The sequence below is a fragment of the Halichoerus grypus genome, chromosome 6, assembly GCF_964656455.1.
Source record: "Halichoerus grypus chromosome 6, mHalGry1.hap1.1, whole genome shotgun sequence".
Lineage (NCBI taxonomy): Eukaryota > Metazoa > Chordata > Mammalia > Carnivora > Phocidae > Halichoerus > Halichoerus grypus.
In genome coordinates, this window is record NC_135717.1 from 173570386 (window position 1) to 173593925 (window position 23540).

Consider the following 23540-nt stretch of genomic DNA (forward strand, 5'->3'; position numbering starts at 1 on the left):
AAAAGACGAAGTCACTAATAAGGGAAATAAAGTCAGACTGTCATCAAACTTTTCTTCAGCAAAACCTCAAGTCACCAGGCCATGGGTAAAAATATTTAAGATCCTTAAGGAATGAAAATCTGAGCTAAGGATTTTATATCCAAAGTGATTTTGTTGTTGTTGTTGCTTGTTTGTTTTAAACATTTTTAATTTAAATTCAATTAATTAACATATAATGTATTATTGGTTTCAGAGGTACAGGTCTGTGATTCATCAGTCTAATATAATATCCAGTGCTCATTACATCACATGCCCTCCCTAATGTCTATCACCCAGTTACCCCATCCCACCACCCCCCTCCAGCAACCCTCAGTTTGTTTCCTATGATTAGGAGTCTCTTATGGTTTGTCTCCCTCTCTGGTTTCATCTTGTTTTATTTTTTCCTCTCTTCCCCTATGATCCTCTGTTTTATTTCTTAAATTCAACATACCAGTGAGATCATATGACGTCTCTCTGTCCCTCTAGATTGATTTATCTCACTTAGCATAATACCCTCCAGTTCCAACCACACCATTGCAAATGGCAAGATTTCATTTTTTGATGGCTGTGTAATATTCCATTGTATATATATACCACATCTTCTTTATCCGTACATCTGTTGATGGACATCTGGGCTCTTTCCATAGTTCGGCTATTGTGGACGTTGCTGCCATAAACATTGGGGTGCACGTGCCCTTTTGAATCCCTACATTCAGACAAACTGATTTTTTAACTATACAGGCCGCATACAAACTGTCATGAACATGTAAGAAATCAGAGAACATCACTTCCATGAGCACTTCACAAGAAATCTACTAGAGGACAAGCCTCAAATAACCAAAATGATGAGAGAGCCAAGCACGTGAGCAGATGTGATAAAGGTTTTCGCTCCTAATGTGGCAATCGTATGGAAGCTGAGTCAGTGGCACAGGAAGACTTACTTCCTTATGACTTACACAGAGAGAAATTAGAAGGTGAATCAAAACCTACAAAGGACTTTCAACTCTTCCATATAATGTCACTGTCTTCTTTGTTTGATTGATACCCTGAGCAACCTATCTGGATTCCTTGGCTTTTCCCGTTAGTAAGGTGGGGATTCAAATTAGCCAACCCATGGTCCAAATAAAATAATTTCCATGATAAGCCAACCCAGAAAGGATATGCTGATACCTTAATATTCAGACTTTGGGGCTGAGGATTTTGAGCTGATGGGATGGCAATGGGGATGATGACCAGCTGGTGCCAATGACTCATCCTTCCCCACTATATACACCAGTAAATAGACCTCTGTGTTGACAACCACGGTGTAGAGCTTTAATATAATGCAGTCCATAGCCCCAGATTACTACAGCTGACCCCTGAACAGCATGAGGGTTGGGGTGCCAGCCCCCACACAGTCAAAACTCTGCATATAACTTTTGACTCCCCCAAATTTAACTACTAATAGCAATAAGAACTTGAGCGAACACTGCAGGAACAGAAATATACAGGAGAATAACCAGATATATATCTCATATTGAATCGAATCGAAAATGCCTCTCATTGTGACATGCATCATTATTTTATGTATCCCTAACAAACAAAAAAGTTGCCAATTATTGACAACAAAATGGAAAAAAAAAAAAAAACAATGAGATTTCCATGTTGTAACTGAAACTGTATTATACAACTTACCTACTTACAATTCCTAATGACATAAGCCAAAGAAAAAAATAGTAAAAATTAGAAAAATTTTACCAGCATAGACTGAAGCAAGAAGAAACTCTTAATTTGGGCAGCCAGCAAGTTCTGCTTTCAATTTAGTGGACTGGCTCATATTGAACCTATCCTCCCAGCAGATAACAATTATAAACTCTGGCCAAAATATAAACAAAAAACTATCTGAAGGCATTAGAGAGCAACTGATATAAACTGGAGTCGACACTTGGAAAAATAGAGTAACACTTGATACATTTCTTGTTATTTCTGGCTTTTTGCCTGAGGGCAGGTCTCAGCCAAAAAGATGCTAAATGGATAGAATTTGGATATAAACCCAGGGTCCTGCTGGCTTTAGGAAAAAGAAAACAGAGTTGAGGACTATACAGCAGCTAGAAAGTAAGAAAGTAAGGAAAGCCCCCAAAAAGAAAAGCACAGAGGATTTCTAACGTCTGTGCATAATTTCTGCCAAGATCTTCGGCTAACCCCTGAACAAGATGTGTAGAGGAGACAATAAGACACCCAGCTAAGGCTAAAATAGCACAACAAAGATTTCAAGTGTGAAAGCCCTCAGGGGAGACCAAGATTAGAGTCCGAGTGCAGGCAAATAAACTGGCTGCTAAAGCGAATACTTAAATTCCTCAGAGGCACATAACAGAATCTACAGTCTCTACAATGCATGATTTACTCTATCCAGGATAAATTCCAAAATTGCGAGACATGGGAAAGACAAAACAAAACAAAACAGGAACCTGTGATCCCTATTCAAGAAAGAAAAAAAAGGAATCAATAAAGACCAGACTCTGAGATGACCTAAATGTTGGAATTAGCAGATGAAAATTTTAAAGCATTTAAAAGTTTAAATTTCAAAATAAGTGTTTGAGAATATAAAGAAAAATATACTCTTGATGAGTGAACAGACAGAAAATCTCAGCAGAGCAAGAGAAGTGGCATTCTGTGTTTATAGCATATATAAAAGTACAACGTGTAACAGCAATATAACAAAATATAGGAGAGACGAATGGAAATACTGGTGGTAAAGTCCTTATACTTCATGTGAATTAGTATAATATTATCTGAAGGTAGACTCTAATTAATTAAAGAGGTATAATAGAATAAAAAATTATCCATTTACCCAATGTTCTTGAAATTATGAAAACTCTACTGGAAAAGTGTCAGGGGCTGGTGTAGGTGTACTGGGAAGGAAGGAGAGTAATACAAAAGGCAAAGATCCCATCTTGGAATAAAATGTAAAAGGTACACATTACTTTACAGAACATCTTAATAAGAATACACGTTCAGTAAAACAAGATGATAAAACAACAGAATGAGAGGGAAAGTAATATAGTAGACCAAAGGAAAGGCCATGATAGAAGTAATAAATAAAGTAGAAATAGCACAGAATAAAATCGACCTCGGTAAAAATCAAATTACAGGTAAAGATAAAAGACCTGAGATGATCATTGCGACTGCCGAGGAAAAGGTCAAAGAGAATGTAGCGCTTTGAGACCATTTGATACAGAAGACAAAGACAATCCAACATAAGGATAATTTGTATCACTGAAGTTAAAGATCAGAAAAATGAAACCAAAGATTTATTCAAAGATAAATAATATTCAAAAAAAAATCTCGAAACAAAAAAGTAATTGGATCTGCAGATTAAAAATACATTGTGCTTGGGAAAACATACAGAAGGCTCAACAGCAAGACATATCCTAACTATGTTTCTGAAATTCAGGGGCAAATAATTCTTTGGGGCAGCCAGCTAGAAAAAGCACACGACCAGTAAGAAAATTAGGTAAGCCTCAGACTTCTCCATAGCCAGACTCAGTACCAGAGGCAGCGGGTCAAAGTCCCTGACGTTTGGGAACGTGGGACCCACGGATAGTATATCCAGCCAAGACATATTCAAGATTTTCTGCAGTTTCATTTCAATTCCTATTCTTCTTTAACACTCAAGGAAAAGTAGACACTTATACAAAATAGCATCTATATGAACCCAGTTTCACAAATGTATTTCTTCCTATCTGTCTCTCCTTTCCACAGATCTGCATGGAAAGATACCAGGAATCATGCTGATGGTGGTTAATGCCGGGTGGTAGGAGGGGCTTGTTTACTTCAGTCTTTTCACTTACCTGCCTCAGTGTCTGCCTCACAGGACTGTGGTGAATATGGAAAGAGACAGCACAGGAATGAGCTTAGCCTAAGGCCTGGCATGGAACAAATGTTTGGTAAGTGGGGTGGAGCATTACGGTTCTCAAATTAGGCCTATAAACTTATTTGTGATGAAAATTTTCTATAATCAAGCGAGACACCACCTTATATCCCACTTGGGCAAAATGCACAGCCCATGCTTCAGCCCAACATGCCTCCACCCCAAAGGCCCTTGGACTAGAATGCTCTCCTTCCCTCCATGCTTGTCACATGCATTCTGTGAACTCTGGCCCTGCAAAAGTGCCTCCTAGCTCTTATCCGGATACCCCTCTTCCTCCTGTGAACACCCCATGACATTTTGTTCTTCCCTCTCAGGCATTTCAACAGTCTGCTTTGGAGCTAAACAGTTCAAATCTCAACGCCACCAAAAATGAGCTATATGACTTTGGGGACTTCATTTGGCACCCTTGAGTCCATATTTTCTCATCTAAAAAATGGGACAATAATACCCATCTCACAAAGGTACTAAGAGAAATCAAAATTAAAATTAAAGCTTATAAAGTATCTATATAAAGCACAATAAATAAATGCTTTTTATTATTATACTCTTTATGTGACTTACTTTATGCTTTACCTGCCCTGTTTTTTAAAAATTCACACACATACACATGCACACACACACACACACACACTCCTTAAAGATAGAGTATGTTACTTGGCTTTGAACCCTAGTGGCATAAGGATCTGCATATGAACTAACAAAACATAAGGGATGAACAGGTCCTTGCGAGATCATCCTATCTAGTAATTCCCAAAACTTGAGAGGCTTTTAAAAGGAGAGCCCTGGAGTCTGCTCTCAGTGATCTTAGGGAAACTGAGCTAAAATCTGAGAATTTGTCTTTGTTAAGTATGCTAGTGAGGCAAATCTGAGAATTGCAGAAGATGCTCAATATTTGTTGTATTGAATTACATGGAAACCAGTAACACCATGTCTTGAATGAGCCATTCATAGGTGATAAGCCCCTGAGGCAAGAAACCACTTGCCTCAAATGACCAAAGGCCCAGAGGAGAAATCTCCCAACTGCATTCTTCATAAATTCATCCTCAGGGAACTGGACTCTGCTCTCTCCAGAACTATCTAGCAGGTCAACAACTCTGGGCACTGTGTTGATGAGGCTGGGATAAACGCCATCAGTGCAAGGAAAAATTTTCCTTCTCAAGGTTATATGCCTGTACAAGCCTGGCTTTACATGTCCAATATAATGTATAAACCATGCAGCTATTTGCCCTTTTATATAAAGATTTTTCCCATCACAAAAGGAGTAACAGGTTCATTATACAAGTTTTTGAAAATACAAAAGCAGCAGAAAAAAGAACCAAATAACACCCAGAGACACATCACTTAAAGACAATCTGTATTTTAGAATTTCTTTCCCATCATTTACTGATACTCAGCATACACCTTCCATGTTACCATTAACTTCATGGAAATCATTGCTCGTGGCTGCACATTTTACCGGGTAGATACGCTGTGACTCACTGAACCCTTTTCCTGTTGTTAGACATTTACGTTATTCTTCTAAATGACAATGCCATGGCTATCTTTGTGCATAATGCAGTTTCCATATCTGAAAGTATTTCCTCAGAACAGATTCGTAGAAGAGGAATTATCATGCCAAAGGATATTGAAATCTTTAGCTATATACTTATAAAACACTCACCTTGATTTCCCACAGAATACCTAAGATTCAAGTCATTATTTACACTGAGGTTCTTCAAAAAAACATTATAATCCACTGCAGTATCTTTATCAATGTTGTAGTGTTTCACAAACCTGGAATAGAAATGTTCTTTGGTAATCAGAAATTACGATATAGAGAATCTAAAATGAAGCAAGGTATCCTTTAACACGGGGGCTGGCATTCATTTTAATGTGTTTCTAGCTAGAGCTGAAATTAAAAAGTGAACCCTAGGAAGTGTTACTGTAAGATTAAAACACACAGACACTTCAGAGGAGATCGCTGTACTTGGCCTACGATGCGTGGGTACAGACACGTCTCAGTTCTCGTTTTCTCCCTTCTCTGGCAGGAGGATGGGGTGGCCATGATTCAGGCCATACGTGGACAGCAAAAGCAGGTCCCCTTTACCTTTAGTAATTACGGGGCCATGATGTGGACCATGAGTCAATTAGCACAAAGCCTCTATAACCAGAGACATCTAGAGCTGGGGGAGGGGAGAACATAGCCCACCCTCTTGACCAAGCACAGCATATGACAGAGACAACTGAGGCCCAGTTCACTGTGGCAGGGGCAAAACTTTCCTTGGAGCATTCTATGATTTCCATAGAGAAAAAAGAACATTTTAAAACATGTAACCAGGGCGCCTGGGTAGCTCAGTCAGTTAAGCGTCTGTCTTCGGCTCACATCATGATCCCAGGACCCTGGGATCCAGCCATGTTGAGCTCCCTGCTCAGCAGGGAGTCTGCTTCTCCCTTTCCCTCTGCCCCTCCCCCCTGCTCATGCTCTCTCTCTCCCCCTCTCTAATAAATAAATATTTTTAAAAAACAACAAAAAAATACACTTAACCAATGTCTCTCCCTAAAATATACCGAGATACTCTTTTTTTAAAGTTCAGATAAATAGGATATTTGGATTTTTTTCCTTCTTAAAATGAATTTTCTATTATTCAAATCTGCCAGTTGATAAATGGTTTTCTAGATGATTTCTGCATTATTGCATTTATAAAAAATTGACAGTTTTTAAATGTTTGGTTATATTATCTCCATATGTGTTGGTTTCTATAATTACCTAATTTCACGCTGCTTTCTAAAAATTTAGTAATTATCACTTAAAGTATTTGTTATTTTTCTGTTTTCCAAATTTAACAAAGAGTAATGTTGAATACTTCAACGCATACCTTTTTTTTCCACTTTGATGAATCTTGCCTATTGTTCTAATAAGAAAAATTATCTGGGGATAGGATAGCTGCCAGATGCTCACGCTGAAACTCCTCAAATAGCCACATCTTTCATCCACAGTCTCTGCCTCGTGAAAATATGGCTGTAGGCTCAGGGACCCAAAGGGCTGGCCTACTGTGCTCCTTCCTGTTTGGGTTGCCGTCCTGTGGAAAGCGTTGGCTACTCTTCTGCTCCGGGAACATGTCCAGATACTGACAAAAACCTCATCACCAACTTCCCTGTTTTCTGTAAAAATCCAGCATTCTCTCAGACTGGTATTTCCTCCTAAGAGAATCCCGACCTCTCGTCATGCCCAGCCCCATCTGCCTTCATAATACCGGCCGCATATTCACTGAGGACACACAGACAGAATTCCATGGTAATATTTCCTACAGATAAAATCTCAAAAATCAAGCCTCAGTACTGCCCAGGCATGCAGTATCTCAAAGGCTTTTTTTTTTTTTTTTTTTTTAAGAAGAATAAAGGCAGGGGAGGCAGAATCGTTCCTGAGATGAAAGGGCTAGGGCTGTTTTCCCAGAAACCTGCACTTGGGGCAGGAGACCTCAGAGGTCTGCACAGACTGCAGGCGAGTGGGGCACGCAGGAGGGCCAACTGCAGGGGGGCAAAGGGAATGACACCCATCGACCCGTGAACCTCTTCCGCATCACCACCTACAGCTAGCCGTGGGCTTCCTTGCTCTGCTCAGGCAGCGGCCGACCTCCAGTGAGTTTGTTTGCTTTTCAGGCTGCTCACACTTATTTTATCGGGATTCAAATACTTCAGCCTGCGGGGCAACCGGAGGGTGGGGTGGGTGTGAGAGATGGGAAAGGAAAAGCAAAACCCAATGGGTCTCAGGGTGGTGTTATTAAGTATGAAATTGGTGAGGATTTTCTCTCTCGCCTCTTCCTCACACACGCTGCATGGTATCCTGCAGCCTAAAGAGAACTGTTTTCCAAGGAGTAAAGCGCATTCCTGGAATCTTTACAACCGTGACAGAGTCACTGTGGGACGAGCACCTACTATGTGCATCCGAGGCCCACTGTGCACATTACGGGGAATTTTGGCGCCTGTCCTGCAAAGTGGGCTCCCCGGTCTCCACTTCTTTAAGAGGAAGCTGGGTCTCAGAGAGGCCCAGGAGCCTCCCGAGGTCCTAGGGCCTGGAGGGCGCAGCACAGACCTGACCCCAAGCATGCCCTACTCCAAAGGCCAGGCGTTTGCCACCACCCCGAGAAGTAGAGGCTGGTATTCAATAGAAGGCTGTTTTTGATAAAAGAAAGGATTCAAAAATGCATTGTGTTTCCTGCTCAAAAACTAAAAAGGCCAAGTTAATACTGAAGCAGCTTCTCAAGGAAAAGAATATATTCTTGAGCTTCAATAAGAAAAGCATTAAAGCAATCGAAGAAATGGTCTACTTTTGATCTTCTGCGTTTCTGTTCTAAAGAAAAGCAATTCTATTATGTTAAGTTTCTCAAGCCTTATCATGAAAACAGTATTGTTTTCGAGGCTTAAAAAAAGTCTCAAATAAAAATTTGTGGAGTTCTTTATTATTCGATACTTACGAGATGGGGAAATAGACAGTAACATTTTTTATAGATTCACTAGGTTGGAGACTGCCGTGCCAAACACAAGGTTTATTGTCAAATAAAACACTGTTTTGTTTTTTGATTGCCTGTTTTATAAGAGTGTTGCTTCTGTTCTATAATTGCGTGCACAAAATTATTTAATTTGTTTTGTTTGGATCTTATTCTGGACACTTTCCCAGTCGGAAGGATGTAAAAATTAAAACATCTATTATGTCCTTTTATATTCTGAGGTGGGTTATAAGGAGGAAAAAAGAAGAAAATATTCAAAAGACCAGGAAATACCTATTTTTAAAAAGTCTCCTTGCTTTTCAGCCCCCACGGTGCCCATGCCATGGTCACGTGCCCCCTACACTCCCTTGCCGCAGGAGCAACTTCCTCCATTCCTTCCAGAAGCCACATCGTCTTTATGACACCATGCGAGTGAGCGCAGCCCCCAGTGTCATAGGGATTTATAACTGCAGTGTGATGTGAAACTCTTCAGCTCAGAGTGAAGGAATAAAGCTTGGTGCTTCTGTTAACAGCCTGGGGGATACTTAGAAAAGGGGGAAAAGGCAGGAAGAGGAGGAGAGCTTCTTGGCCGAGTACCACAGAAATGAAGTTAAATGTGGGCCCCCTTCTAGTGGCTTCCATTCAAAACTCAGGTAGCCACAGAAGCCAAACATGTGGCTTCTTTTAAATGATCTGGAGTTTATTGGAGGCTCGAAACAACAACAACAACAAAGCCCAGGCAGACTTCCACACGCTGCCCTCGGGTCAGGAGCAGGTGGTGGTGCTTTCAGCAGCCATGAAGCAGCTAAACATTTATTCACTGTCCCCCTGCTGCAGTGTCCCCTGGACCCCAGCAACAACCGTCCTCAGAGGGAAGTTAAGTTTCTGTTATTATATCCGGAGTGAGAGCCAGCAGGGAGCACATCAACTAGAGAATAAATCCAGAAATTTGTTCTTCTCTAACCCCGGGCTTTGAGTAAACGTCAACTGTGAACTGGAAACACGGGGGACGGCAGGCGTGGGGCCAACCAGGAAAGGAGAGACAACTGGTGATGGATTACTTAAATAATCAAGATGTGTTCCGATCTGCAGGCCAGATGACTGCCACCCTGGGGACTCTTGGAATTAGAACCATTAGCTCTCAAGTCTGAGCATTTGTGGAGAGCACCACCAACACAGGAGAAATGCCATGAGCACCTCTTTTAAAAACAGTCAAGACAGAGACTGCAGGAGAGGATGATGTCTGGCTCCAGGGCACCTGCCAGGCCCCACTTTGAAACTAGGCTAAGTTCTACTGAGCCATCTCTCACCAGACCTCCGCTTACTTACTTTCTGTATTCATCATCTTTCATCTTCAAACAGAAGGTCTCCAGAACTTTCCTCAGCTCACAGGGCTGGATCAGACCAGTCTTGTTAACATCAATGAGCTTGAAGGCTTTGATAACAGTTTTAATGTTTTTGAAAATCTGTGTAGAAAAAGTGATTTCGGAGAAGTCAAAAGACCCAGTGTTAAAAACCAAAATGGTCATAAAAAAATGTGAATGTTTTTAAATACTTCTTGTAAAATAAAATGTTTTCAAAGACTCACAGTTGTAAGTATTGCAAAATGATATGTCTATGGAAAAAAAGAACACTTTGCATTTATTGAATGTTTGTAAAGCCATTTTCTCTGTAAATGGTCTTAGTAAGTTTTTAAAAAGTCTTTCTGATGTAAAGCAGTAAGTCTCATACACAATTCATTCCCTTTTAGAGCCATGTGAAAAATCTTTTTTGTTAATTGGTGCTTAAAAACTATAGTTCAGGCAGGGCTGGACTTGGATGATCTTCATTTTTCCACAGCCACATGCAAACTGTTTTTATCAGGAGCTGCAAAATAGGACTGTACATTTCAACCCCTTTAAATTTTTAAAAAATATTATAGAAAAGTTGTATAGGTATCTTTCCCAAATTCATCAAGTGCATATTTATCGGGCACACAGATGTGAAAGGCATTTGGATCAGCCCTGTGGAGATGCCGAGTGCTAAGCCATGTGCTTACCCCAAAGCTACTTGTACTTAGAGGACAGGAACATTGCTGGGCCCCACGCGTGCCAAGCATGGAGCTATGTGACTGAATCCCCCCAGCCCACAGGAAGGAAGTACCATTCCCCATTTTTAGATAAAACTGAGGTTCAAGGAGGCTACATGAGTTGCGCAACATCACCTGCATTGACAACGATGATACCGGGATTCTAATGCAAGTCAACCCTTTAGCCATGGCACTGGAGGAGAAGACAAGACATAAAATAAATATTCGCAAAACTGAGCTGTGGGAACGAGAGCCAGATAGAGCTGTAGGCCTTCACAGAAGAGAACAGGCACTTCCAGCCTGAGTCATCCCGGAGGCTTCCTGCAGGAGGAGGCATCTGAGCTGAGGGGTGGCTAGGGCAGGACAGGAGTGCATTCTGCACGGTGGAACATGAAGGCTAGGGATGGGACTGTGGATAAAAAGTGATGAAGGTCTGGCACAACTGGGCCTCGGCAGGTCTGATTCTACTGCCCTGGACTAGGTCAAGTCCATCCCCAGGCCAGACTCGGGTCATCAGTGCCTCTCATGAAGAGGTTTGGGGGGGAAACTCTAAGATGAACAGGTTGTTTTTTTTTCTCTCTTTTTATTAACATCCCCTACTTCCTCTGCCAGTTCCCTTCACTAGACTGCCTGACCTGGAAGGAAGCCCTGGCAGCCCTCTCCTGGGGTGGCTGCCCTCGCGCTCAAACCTGAGGAACCACGGAGCAGGTGGGAGGGGGCTACTGCTCCCTCTTCTCCCTGGCTGCTTGGACCTACGAGTGCCAGGCCTCCTGGCTGGGCTGTTAGCCCCTGACATGCTGGCCCTGCTTCCAGGACCACTCAGGGCCCCCTAACAGACAACCGCTGAGCCCAGGTCTCTCAGCTCCCGGTCCTCCTCTCGGCCAGATGTCACCGCTACCTGCTCAGACTCCACACCATGTCATCCCCAATGACTGCCACTCTCCAAAATCAAGCCTCACGCTCCAACCACCCCACCCCTCTTCCAGCTGCCTCGCTCGAGTGCGGGACCCTACAGCCTTCTCCCCAGCAGGGCCCCCACCTGCCACTCAGTTCCTGGGCACAGCTCCCCCTCGCTCCCTCTCAACCGCGCCATCTCTATAATCACCACTGCATATGCGCTCCCTCCTCCCGTTCCAGCCCTGGCAAGCCCCCGTCCCTGGTTAAATCCAACTCATCTCCTATTCCAAGCACCTGATGTGGCTGCAGAGCGTGGCCCATTCAACACTTCCCTGGGTCCCCTCACTCAAGGGCACTGTGTGACCCTGCTCTACTGCGCTAGTCACTCACCACCCCCATCCAGACTCTGTCCACCTTCTCTACCCTCCCTACCTCCCTTCCCATTATCCCCTCTCCTTCCCCCACACTGAGAGCTTTGCTCCTTATTTACAGGAAAAACAGAAATGGCTATAAGACAATGGCCAATGGCCTGGTCCTCCCCAGCATCTGTCTGACTCCAAACCCATGTGAGGGGCCTCCCCTCCTGTTCCATGATGCTACCTACCAGACACTCATGATCCTGTCCCCCATGACCACTCATGACCCTGTCCCCCATGACCTCACTCACATCTCCCCATAAGCTGTGACCCACCAGGCCCCACAGACTGGCTCCTGGTAGCTCTCCCACCTCATCTCCCCCACTTGTCCCCTGGATCACTACTTTCGGGCCACACCAGCCCCTCTGCTGTTCCTCCTGAGTGCCAGGCTCCTCCTGCCCGTGCTATTCTTTCTGCCTAGAACATTCTTCCCTGGATACCCACTGTCTCATTCCCTCACTTCATCCAGCTCTCAGCCCACTTGTCATCTTATCAGAAAGGCCTTCCTGACCACAAGTGTAAGTTAGGACCTCACCCCTCACACTCTGATCCTCATCTTCAGAGTACTTCTCACCAACTGATTTAATGCTCATCTTGACTGTCTGTCTCTCCCTCGGGAATGTCAGCTCCCTGGAGCTGGGTTTGGGGCTTTGGCTCCGGGGTCTGGCTCAGTAACTGAGTGAATGAGTGAATCTGTCTTCTTTTCACCTGCTTGGGAAAAGGCCACACCCTGAGGAAGCTTTGTTATACGGCTTCAGGGCCAACCCTGAATGTAAGAATGGCTCGGTCTATGATTGATGTAATAATGATTCTAATAATATCATAATTGAACAAATATTAATTGAATGTCTGTTCTATGCAAAGCCCCATGCTAAATTCTAGACACATCTCCCACTTCTAACAACTGGGGAACACTGGCTGAAACCACCTCAATCTCCCAAACCAGGAATGGCCAGCGAGGAGGAGGGGGCAGGGCATCCACCTGCTGCAAGGCTGGCTCCCGGGGGGCCACCCACAGCCCAGTGGCTTTGTCTAAAAGAGCGGAGCCACAGCCACTGAGAGCCCTTGCTCCACGGCCACACAGAACCCGCAGCACCTCATGTGCTGCCAAATCTCGATTCACCTCTTCTGGTAAAACGGAGGACATGAGGCGATGCGCTTTTTTAAACCCCCGAAGCAGCCCATATGGGTCTCCAGCGTGGAAAGCCAGGAGGCAGCGAGTCTGGCACAGAACTCACTCCCACCAGAGGTATGTCTCCAAGTTTCTTATCATTTGTCAGACTGAAGTTTGGCAAGATCTGAATTGAGCTGCAGATGGTGGGGCTTATCAAAGGCAGGAAAGTTAGGGCCACGGTGTACAAGACTTGTCCCATCCATGACAGGAGAGAAGAGAAAAGCATAAAGGAACCAAGTGGCTGGGGTCACGAGAGTGACCGTGTCCATGCCCCACCCCATTTCCCTGCTCCCTGGGGAAGGGAGGGGAGGCGGGAAAGGAAAAGGTAAAGACAGAAAAACAGGATGGCGTGGGCAGCATCTAGCTCCTTTCTAGGCCAGCGAGACGTGTGCCATTTTGGTATAAGTGGGACATGTCTGTATTAAGAGCCACTGTCTCTGAGCCTCCTGCTTACCCCCCACGCCAGCTCCAAATCCCACAATCTCGCCCCCTCCCACAGTCCCTGGGCTCTAGCCACAAGGAACTACTCAAATTCACAAGCACGGCAGGCTCTCTCGCACACGCTGGAAAGTCCTCACCAGGCCTGCGAAGCCCTACTCGTTCCACCCCTCACTACCCCTCAACCCCACCCTCCCACTCTCCCCTACTGTCTCTGCTCCAGCTGCCAGGCCTCCTTGTTCTCTCTCGCCCGTACCGCGCATGCTCATCCTCCAAGACTTTTGCACATCTGATCTCCTCCTCCTGACAGCTCCCTCCTGGCCTTCATTCAGGTCTGCCACGCTCCACCTGCTCCTACAAGCCTTCCTGGGTGGCCCGCACAAAAGCCTGCACTCATCCTCTGACCCCTCACTTCCTCTTTCTCTTAGTGTTCATCTATGCCTGGACCCCTTCATATTTCTTTCTGTATCTGTTGATTGTCTTCCTTCCTCCACTGAAATGTAAACTCCACGGAGGAGGACTTGGTTTTGTTGGCTGCTTTGTCCTCAGGGCTTAGAATAGCACCTGGAGAGAGCTGGATGCTCAGAAATACCTGCAGAGTGGGTCAGCATGCTGTGTGTGCTGCCCCAACCCATTCTCTGGCCCTGACACTGTCCCTCTGGGGGTAGGAGCCCATGCCCTTCCTCTGGCTTTCCTAGTTACACTTCTATCCCACCGCTGAAGGCCGAACTTTGATCTTGTCAGCTGGGTGTGTTCCAGCCTGAACCAGGTCCCCAGCTCCCTATCTGGCCGCTGCTCTCCCAGGCTCCATCCCTCAATCCCCACTGCTTTGTGGGAGGGAGGAGTACTCCAGAGGGCCAAGCCCAGGGAGAGAGGGGAAAACTGAGGCACAGTTAGCAAAAGGAGAGGAGCCACTGCCTCTCACTTGCTCCCTCCAAACCCAGCACGCTGCCCCGGAAAGAAAATGTGCTCTTGCTCTCCGTACCGCCCACAGGTGGGCCGGAGAGGGGGGCGCGCCTAGACTGGCGTCCTCGTTGCTGGAGGTCTGACCCCCTGTGCTGCATTCCACACGCAGCAGACTCTTTTTGTAGGCCTGTGAGCTAGAAATGGTTTTTACATTTTTTAATGGTCAAAAAAAATCAAAAGAAGGGTATTTTGTGACATGTGAAAGGTGAATTTCAAATTTCAGTATCCATGAGTAAATGGTATTGGTGCCCAGACGCGCCCGTTCATTGGCATGCGCCTCTGGCTGCTGCCCCCACAAACAGTGGCAGAGTGGGGCAGTTGGACAGAACGTCTGGCCTGGAAAGATAGCAATGCTTACTATCTTTACAGAACAAGTTCACGGCCCCTGTTCCACTCTCCCCCATGCACTCCCACTTTGATCTGAGGTGGTGGTAAGTGTTGGAGAGCTTTCTGTGCACAAACACAGGGGAAGCCCTGAGGATTTAAAAGAAAACCAAAACAATAGCTACTTACAACTTTAAATTAAAGACTTGGGAGCCAGGAAATGGGCCTGAGGCTAGAAGAAGCTGCTACAGCCTTCTCTCCCAACCATCTTCCCCATCCCCTGTGCCAGACTCAGTCCCAACACCCTCCCTCCTCCCCCCTCCCCCCCCAGCCCAGGCCCAGCCAGGAGCTGCTTCCCACGCTCTCTGAGCCCCACGCCAGGCTGGGTGCTGGCCACCACAGCCCCGGCTCTCCACCCCCGCCCCCAGCTAATGCTAGCTAGTAGTCTCCCCTGTACCCTGGCCCCCGGCCCCCCTTCCCCCTCCCGGGCCCCCACTGCACCCAGCCCCCCTTGCAGTACCACGGACCTCCAGAGCAGGGCGGTATGGGATTCTCTCTGTGTCACTGGAGCCCCAGGCTGGGGAGATGCCCAAGGACAAGGGGGATGATGGGCGGTGAACCAAGCATCTAGGGAAGGGAACCACAGTGAGGACAGACTAAAAAGCCTAGATTCTCCCATCTGGACAGCAGGGCTGGGGAAAAGCAGGCTGGAAAGCTTTAAGTTCTGCAGTGTGGCTACATAAGCCAGGACTCATTCACCTAACGTTTCTGGAAAAGAAATGAAGCCCTATTTCACATAGGAGTGAAGTGAAATGAGGAAGTGGGGGGAAAAACGGCAAGAGGAGCAAAATTAAAACATTCAAAAAAAGATTTAGATGAATTTATGGAGGGCAGACTCTTAAGTGCTGTTACAAGAAGCAGAGAACATCTGACCTTAAAGAGTAAGGCGGAGAGATGTGGGGAAGAGAAACCTCCCCCAGGCATGATGGTGAGCCACACTGAGAACCACATAAACTGCTCTGGGCTGCAGCAGCTGCCCACCCCCACCACAACACCGGCGCTTCAATGATTCCCTCCCTCCCTCCCCACAAGGGACCTTCGGACAGTGTAGCGCATGACCAGACACTGGCTCTGAGGTGAATCCCAACTCTGTACTATTTTTCAGGTAACCTTGGAACAGTAACCTGACCACTAAACTTCAGTCTCCTCATCTGTGAAATGGGAATGAATAAGAGCACTGTGTCAGCATATGGTTGAGAGGAAATGAGCTCAGGTGTGCAAGCACCTCATGTGCAATATCATAAATGGTAGCATGGTGGGAACTGTAGACTGGGACCAAAGGCTGAGGACAGAGTTCCAAATAACCAAGTAACTACACACCCATGTCAAGAAATACTGAGTACCACTACTCCCTCCCACCCCAGCCAACTCCTCCAACCCCTTCACTGCCGCCCTGCCCAGCCCAAGTTAATAGGAACCTTGAGAGGATGTAAGGTCTTCAGTAGGCAGGAGTCCAGAACCAAGAAGAGGGCCTGGATTAATGAATATTTATTGAAAGGATGAATGTATATATGTATGAATAAATAGACGGACGGATGGATGGATGGTGGATGGATGGATGGATAGATGGATGGAAGATGGCTGGCTGGCTGGATGGATAGATGGATAAAAGGATGGATGGACGGATGGATGATGCATGAATGGATGATGGATGATGGATGGATGGATGGATGGATGGATGATGGATGATAGATGGATGGGTGGATGAATGAATGGATGGATGGATGGATGGATGGATAAATGGATGGATGGATGACAGATGGATGGGTGGATGAATGGATGGATGGATGGATGTAGTATTCATGGGGAAGAAGCTTTAGTAGGCCAAGGAAATCCTTGTACAGATAGGGCAGGAACCTGCAAGAAGAGGCACATAGGCTTCTCATTTCCCAGTGGACTCAGTGATCTGTTGTACACCTTCCTGGGGAAAGGAACTGAGACCTGGACAGAGACAGCAGAGCAGAGTGGGAGGGGCAGATGAGCACAGAGTGTACGCCTACTGCTGGCACGGATGGCATGTATACATTTTCAGTGGGTCGAGCGGAGCCCAAGAAAGGCAGAGGGCTTGAATGGTACCATTCCCGGGGGCTGCTGCTCAGGTGAGGAGACCTGCAGCCTGAGGATGTGCAGTGAACCACCAAGACTAGAGCTGAGGAGGTTATGCCAGAGGTGACCCTTCTCATCAGGGAACCATATAGTTCAGAGGCCCCCAAAGCACAGTCCTAATAACCCCCCATGTGCCCTATAAGAGGGCAGCCTACCATGCCGCCCACAGAGGACACCAGGACACCAGCGAAAGAAAAGAAAGGCATCCTCCCTTTCCTCAGCCCTCATCACAGACCCCAACTACAACCGGGGGGAGAGGAAGAGAAGGGCCAGTGAGTAAGCAGGTCGCGTGCCCCTTGCGTAGGAGGAAGGGGAGGAGATGGCCAGCTGGGCTGGATCTGAGCTCAAGGTTTAAAACTGGATGGGCCTGTGCTAGACTTGTTTATAACAAAGTGTGACCAGAAAGCCATGAGATCTGCCTAAGAAACCCTTAAGGGATGAAAAGGCAGATTTGCTAGCGCCTGCTTGAGAACTGTGAGAAGAGAAAATCAAACTGCTTCATATTTGTATCCCACTGAGTTCAGATGGTTCAATAAACCGCTAACAGTGGCTGTTATTAGTACTCCATAGTTCTTTGTTTAAAATTCTTTTTATAGCACTTTGAGCTCCAGGAAGGAAAGCTGTGAACCCAAATAAATATGACCACCCAGACGTTAAAGGAGGTGAGAAAAGGCCTAATGTTTCCTCCCAGAAGGCCAGAATTCTCAGTCAGGCTGCAAATAATCCTTCTCTAGGCCCGGCTCCGATGTGGCCCTTCCCGGAGGAAGGCCAAGCTTCTTCACGCCAGCGCGCAACCCGCACAGTAAATTAACTTCGACTGTCCACAGTGGTGTCTTATTGGCTCCTGTTAAGCTGTTTTCTGTTCAGTTCCTCCCCGAGAACCAGCCTTCCTTGCCCAGTTTGTAGCAGAAGGGGGTGAGAACGGCATCCTACCCGCCCGCCTGGGGACTGAACCCCAAGGGGAGGGGGCTTCTAGCAGCCTCTATGTCTTGGCTCTGCAGCGAAATGGAAGGGTTCAGCATCCACGGCTGTCAGTCTGGCACCTTTCTGTCACCACGACTACATTCATTTTAAATTTAAGGAGTAAATTTTTTAAATGAAACCACGAGAAAGGATTTTTCTTACAATAAACACATCAATGCTCATTTTCCTTATTATTCTACTTTTGGCTATTTCGTATAAAATCTTTAATTAAAGTTTTTCTTTGAAATTGTCATTATCAACCCAGAAGAAAGAAAGAGGGAAAAAAAGCACAACACAGCTGCGCAGATATGAAGCGCTACTCAGGACTAAATGAACCGGAACGAAGTAAGTAGCTTGACTGTTACGTTCTTACTTTTGGCTCTGTATTCTCCATAGCACAGTCTAGCTTGTCACTTTGTATCGATTCCATCTGTTTACACTCTGCAGAGTATTGGCTTCCTACCGTGAACATTTCCTATTTACCAGCTGGTAGAGATGAGCCAAACCAGATAGGAAAAAATTAGACTACATTCAGAACCCCATAAACACAAACTTTCAATTTGGGGACATGTGGGAGGAGCGGCGGCCGGGCATTGCTCACCTTTAACAAAGGCTTCGCCTCTGTGCCCGGGGCTGATGCTTCCTCTCACTGTTCTGGCGTTCCCCCCGCTGCCCCCCGCGGGCCCAGGATGATGCATGTAGTTATTGAATGCATGCAAATCCTGCCTTTACCATAAATTGAACAAGCTTACACAAAAAGACATCTAAATGAGATCCACGGGAACAGAGAAAAGGGAGCTAAAGAAAGAGCTAAATAAAGCAACCTAAAAGTCAGAGTTGCTACAAGGGAGCAAAAATCCGAAAACTCTGGCTCTGGGTTTCCTTGTAGCCAAGGTGAAGAGGGAAACTTGCTGTCATATACGCCAGAGGCCATGTCAACCTTCTCCCACATTCGATTTCCATTTTCAAAAGGCTTACCTACAACATATAAAGACTTCTAATAAGAAATTTTAGCTGCCATTGAACTTCTGACCCAGCTATGAAAATAAGGCCTACGTCTAAACACCGAGGGCTTTTAACATGTGCCAAATCTAGAAGCAGCATTTCCTGTACCTCCTTTCTTTCTAATCCAGCCCACACTCATAGGATGGGAGCTCCGTCCCAGGCACCACAGGAGGAACTCTGGGGCCCCTGTCACCCTGACCCCAGATCATGCACAGGACAGAGCTACATGCACCCCCTCCCAGGAACTCCATGGTATGCCCGAAACACCTGAGGTGCTTGACAAATGTAGGCTGTTCCTGCTGCTGAGTGACTTCCAAGGCCTAGTCTAGCTGTCCTCCCAGCCACCGTGGCCATGAGACTGCCGAGAGCCGTCTCCAAAGTAGCCCCTTCCTCATGGGAAATTGGCACTGAACCACCACCACCACCACCCCAGCCCCATGCTTTAGGATTCACACCTGACCTTCAAATAATTCCATCTTTTTCTCCATCCTACCTTCCAAAAATGTTCTGTCTCATCCTGCCTTGAGAAACAGAACTCTCCACAGGATGGTCACAGAGCTTGTCTCCCCACTGCCCTGGCCACATCTCCCCGGCCCCTACCTCCACGTTCTCTTCTTGTGTCAGAGTGCAAACCTGACACCTACCCCACATCTCATCCCCTACTCTGTCCTCACCACACTGAAACCCCATCCACGGCCCAACTCAAGTGCTGGTCTCACCTGTCCCATGCAGTGTTTCCTGGCTACTCCAATTACGGTCAACTTTTCCTACAGAACCATTTGTTCATTCAGTAAGTGTTTCCTGAGGTCATATCAAGTGCCAGGATCTGCTCAAGGCACTAAAGTTGTAACAGCAAGTAAGACAGAGAAGGCACCTGCTCCCAGGGAACATGTATCCTAGTGATACACAAGTAAACAAACAAAAATGTCAGAACATTCAGTGTCAGGGAAAATATGGAATTTTAGATAGGTTAGTCAAAAAAAAATCTCCATGCTGAGTGCCATAAGCCAGGATGTGTGTCTGATGTTTACTCAGTGGGCCACCGAAAGCCACGGGGCATCTTCACCAGAGGAGTCTGATGAGATCTGACTTATGTTTTGAACAGATAACTCCGGGTGGCGTGTGGAATAGAGATTGTATGGGGCATGAGGAGGAACAGGAAAAGCAGACCAGGGGTTCCTGACATGAGTGGACATGAGCACTGATGTGTTGGGATGCGGTGGCAGTGGGGATGAAGAGATGGATTGGTCCTGGAAACGGCACACGGGATGCAGCAGACGGGACTTGCTGATGGACTGGATGCTGGAGAGGGGCCAGTAAGGAAACACAGGAATCAAGGCTAATCCTAGGTTTCTGCGTGAATGACTCCATGACAATGGTGGAACCATTCACTCCAATGCTGGGGTGACCAAGCGAAGAAGGCTGCTGCCCAGGGACGGTGAGGAGGACAGTGGTGAGTCTGGAGCCCAGACAGAGATGTAAGCGTGGAGGCCTTCAGCACGTGGCCCACTCTGTGGCCTTAAGCCAGAGGTGACCGCAAACTATCATTTCCCCATCCATGGGACAACTCATGTCTTCTCTCCTCCAAATGCAAACTCCAACTCCTGCTTTTTTGAGTAACTTCTATGCCCCGGCACTCTGGTAAGATCGTTTTATATTGATTGTCACCAAGAATCTCAACAAGATTGGAAAAACCTTGCACTATTCTTTCCCCATTTCATGGCCGAGGAAACAGGCCCCAAAGGGACTGGCTTGCTCAGGGGCACGCACGCGGTGAGGGTTGGCGCTCGATGCACACCCAGCTGGGGAAGCCCAAGTGCTCCAGCCAGCCTCCCCTACAATCTTGACCGAACTACTGAACATGCAAGAAGATTTTAAAAAAGAAGAAGATAAACAGTCTGAAATGACACAAATTCTGATATAACTGAGTGTTTGCTTTAGCTTCCTGATGAAGCCTTTAGTAAATTAATAATAGAACAACCAAAAATAGGGCCTGGGGTAGAAGCATTTTCAATATAATTTTTTTCTAAAATGGCAACTGATTATTTTGTTATGTGAAATTCTCTAGATCAAAATGTAAGCACTCCTCTTCATTTAGTTGCACACAGACACGCGAATAAGAGCTGTGACATTATTAATCACTATATTCAGTTATGATTGATAGGCTTTTCTGCAAGGAGGAAAAAGTGGCTCAGATACAATCTGTCCCAACAGCTCTACGATATGCTAATATTTTCTTCAGATGAAAGAGGAGATGTGTTCAAATACCTGCTATAATAGGCAATTAATACCAAGTGCACCAAAGTAGAGCTGATAAAAGTGGGATTAGGAGAATATTATAAATTAACCAAAAGCTTGTATGTTTTAGTAAATGGCCTCATTTTGAGTTTGACACAGTCTTTTTATTAGGCAAACAGACTGCATTCCGGTACATTCGTTCATGCTAATGTGGTGTTAGAATGTTAAGGTACGTTTATGAAATGGTTGCAATTCTAATGACTGTTTATTTCTCAAGCAATAATTTTATTAATTTCTTTTTTAGGAAAATCCACCTATTTAAGAAAATGAATCTAAGCCATCACTTGTGTCTCTTCCGTGCGAAGACATTACAGACCACGCGAGCAGCTTAGTACCTCTCATTATTTACTAATTGCTTCTGAAATGACCAATGCTGCATCTATACAACTCCAAGGCACCAGGGTAATCCCATAAAAACTTGTGTCAGATCATTTGGTGTCCAACAGACACACTAGTCACGGCTGACTAGGTGGACCAGATGTTCTGACATCATGGCGCCCAGGCTTAAAAAAGCATCCCTGATTGGGGCGGTGACGTGGTACGAGAGCAAACAGCCTGGGGCTCTGGATGTGTCTATTTTTTTTCCTTTTTTTTATGTCTTTAACTGAATTTTACATTCTTGGATTCTTGTCTTCAGTTAAGAACAGTTCTTTTGTATGTAGGGGTGGCGGGGAAGGGTCATGGCTGTTCTACAAGTACACTGCGCTCTTACGTAGGTCAGCACAGCTTCCTGCCTCTCGATAATTCCCTGTGCATGGTTCACAATGAGCGTTCACCCCACCTCAAGGAGCAAGATGAGCTTTTCTAGCACGTCCACCTTACCCTCGCAACGTGTGGAGCTTTGTTTTGGTCCTTTTTTTCCTGGCAGATTCTCCACCTGAAGAACATGAAGAACCCAAGTCTGAGGCCTCAGTCCCTGCTGCGGGAGGAAGCTGGGGACCTGCAGGACAGGGAGGGAGCATAAAAGCCCGAGGACGTGGGAAGGAGTGTGAGAGGGCAGGATGTCAGAGCAAGGAAGAGGAGGAAAACTCCCAAATGCCCATTTCAAGTAGATGCTACATGGATGCAAAGATGACTCTGTGGTCCAAACAAAAAAGTCCACTCATGTGTACGGTGGAGGTGTGACTTCTCTGTGATGGACCAGGTCCACCTGCAGGCATAGCAAAGTCACATTTGCTAAATGCGAGGGGAGCATCAATACCTTCCCTACAGGGGCCCTCCGGGAGGCAGGGTGGCACTGGCTGAGGGCAAGGACTCGGGAGCCAAGCTGCCAAGGCAGGAATTGCAGCTTCTCCACCTGCCAGCTGTGTGCCCTTGGTCAAAATGCTCACCCTCTGTTCTAGATTCCTCCATATCAACGTGGCATAAGGATGGCACCTGCCTTGAGGGGTTCTCCTGGAAATTAATCATTTAACACAGTAAAACACTTAGAGCAGCTCCTAGTAAGTGCTCAGTCAGGGCTATTATTTATAGAGCTGACAAAATCCAAAAAATTACAGTGTCCACAGGATTAAGGCAGGGGGTATCCTTTCAGTGGGAGGCCGAAGCAGATGCTGGTGGCCTCCTTCTGCAAATCCACTCACCCCCTACTCCCTTCTTCTTCTAACAAAACCCTCCATTTTCCATTTTGTTTAGATATCTACCCCCTGGCGGCCCTGGAGGGAGCCAAGCCACCACACCAGGAAGTAATCAGGGTTGGTTCAGGCTGCTCATGGTGACCAGTGCCATTGCCAATGATTGATTTGGGTGTGGGACATTTTTCTTGGCTGTGAGTCAGGAGAAAAGTCTCCCCATGTTTATAGAGTCATATTGGAAGAAATAGCATCTGGAAAAAAACTTGACATCACAATACCTGCATGTCAAGCCTGAATGGTGGCAATATCCTGGTGACCAGAGGAGACATGAGTTAGCTGACCCTGCATCTGCACTCCCTCCTGACTTCTCAGGTGAGATGAGAAGTGCTATCCTGTCTCAGCGAGCTCAGTTGGGGGGTTTCTATTTCTCTCGGGGCAGAGCAACCAAACACCTTCATGGCGTAGGTGGGGCCACCTGGTAGCAGGTAAAGCCTACCACCGGAGGGGTTTCAGTAGTGCCAGACAATGGGCTTCACTCACTAACAGATGGAGGAAGGGACTAACATTTACTGAGCGTCTATGGTAAGCCAAGGGCTTTGTGTCTATTATTCTCATTCATTCTTGTAACTACCCTGATTGGTTGTTGTCTCCACTTTAGAGATGAGGAAAGTCAGAATAGTGAGACATCTAAGGCCCCCAGTAGGAGCTGCAGGGGCTGGATTTCAGCCAGGTGTGCCTGATTCCCACTAAATGCCTCTGCTTCCCTAGGAGACTGTGAGAGCAGAGAAGGTGAAGACCAGAGAGCTCAAGGACCTGTCACGCAGATGCCAAGCCATGGCACAGAAGAGAAGCAAAGG

At 46.0% G+C, this 23540-nt stretch overlaps 1 protein-coding gene across 1 annotated transcript in view; it reads right to left on the reverse strand.

The window, feature by feature from the left end:
- The window catches only part of EFCAB6 (EF-hand calcium binding domain 6), a 231154-nt gene that overhangs the window by 159048 nt on the left and 48566 nt on the right, over positions 1–23540 (reverse strand). Inside the window, exons 8-9 of the mRNA XM_078076716.1 lie at positions 9724–9860; positions 5589–5701 (exon numbers count right to left, since the gene is read on the reverse strand). Coding sequence (XP_077932842.1) covers positions 5589–5701; positions 9724–9860 — 250 coding nt within the window. The remainder of the gene's footprint in view (positions 1–5588; positions 5702–9723; positions 9861–23540) is intronic.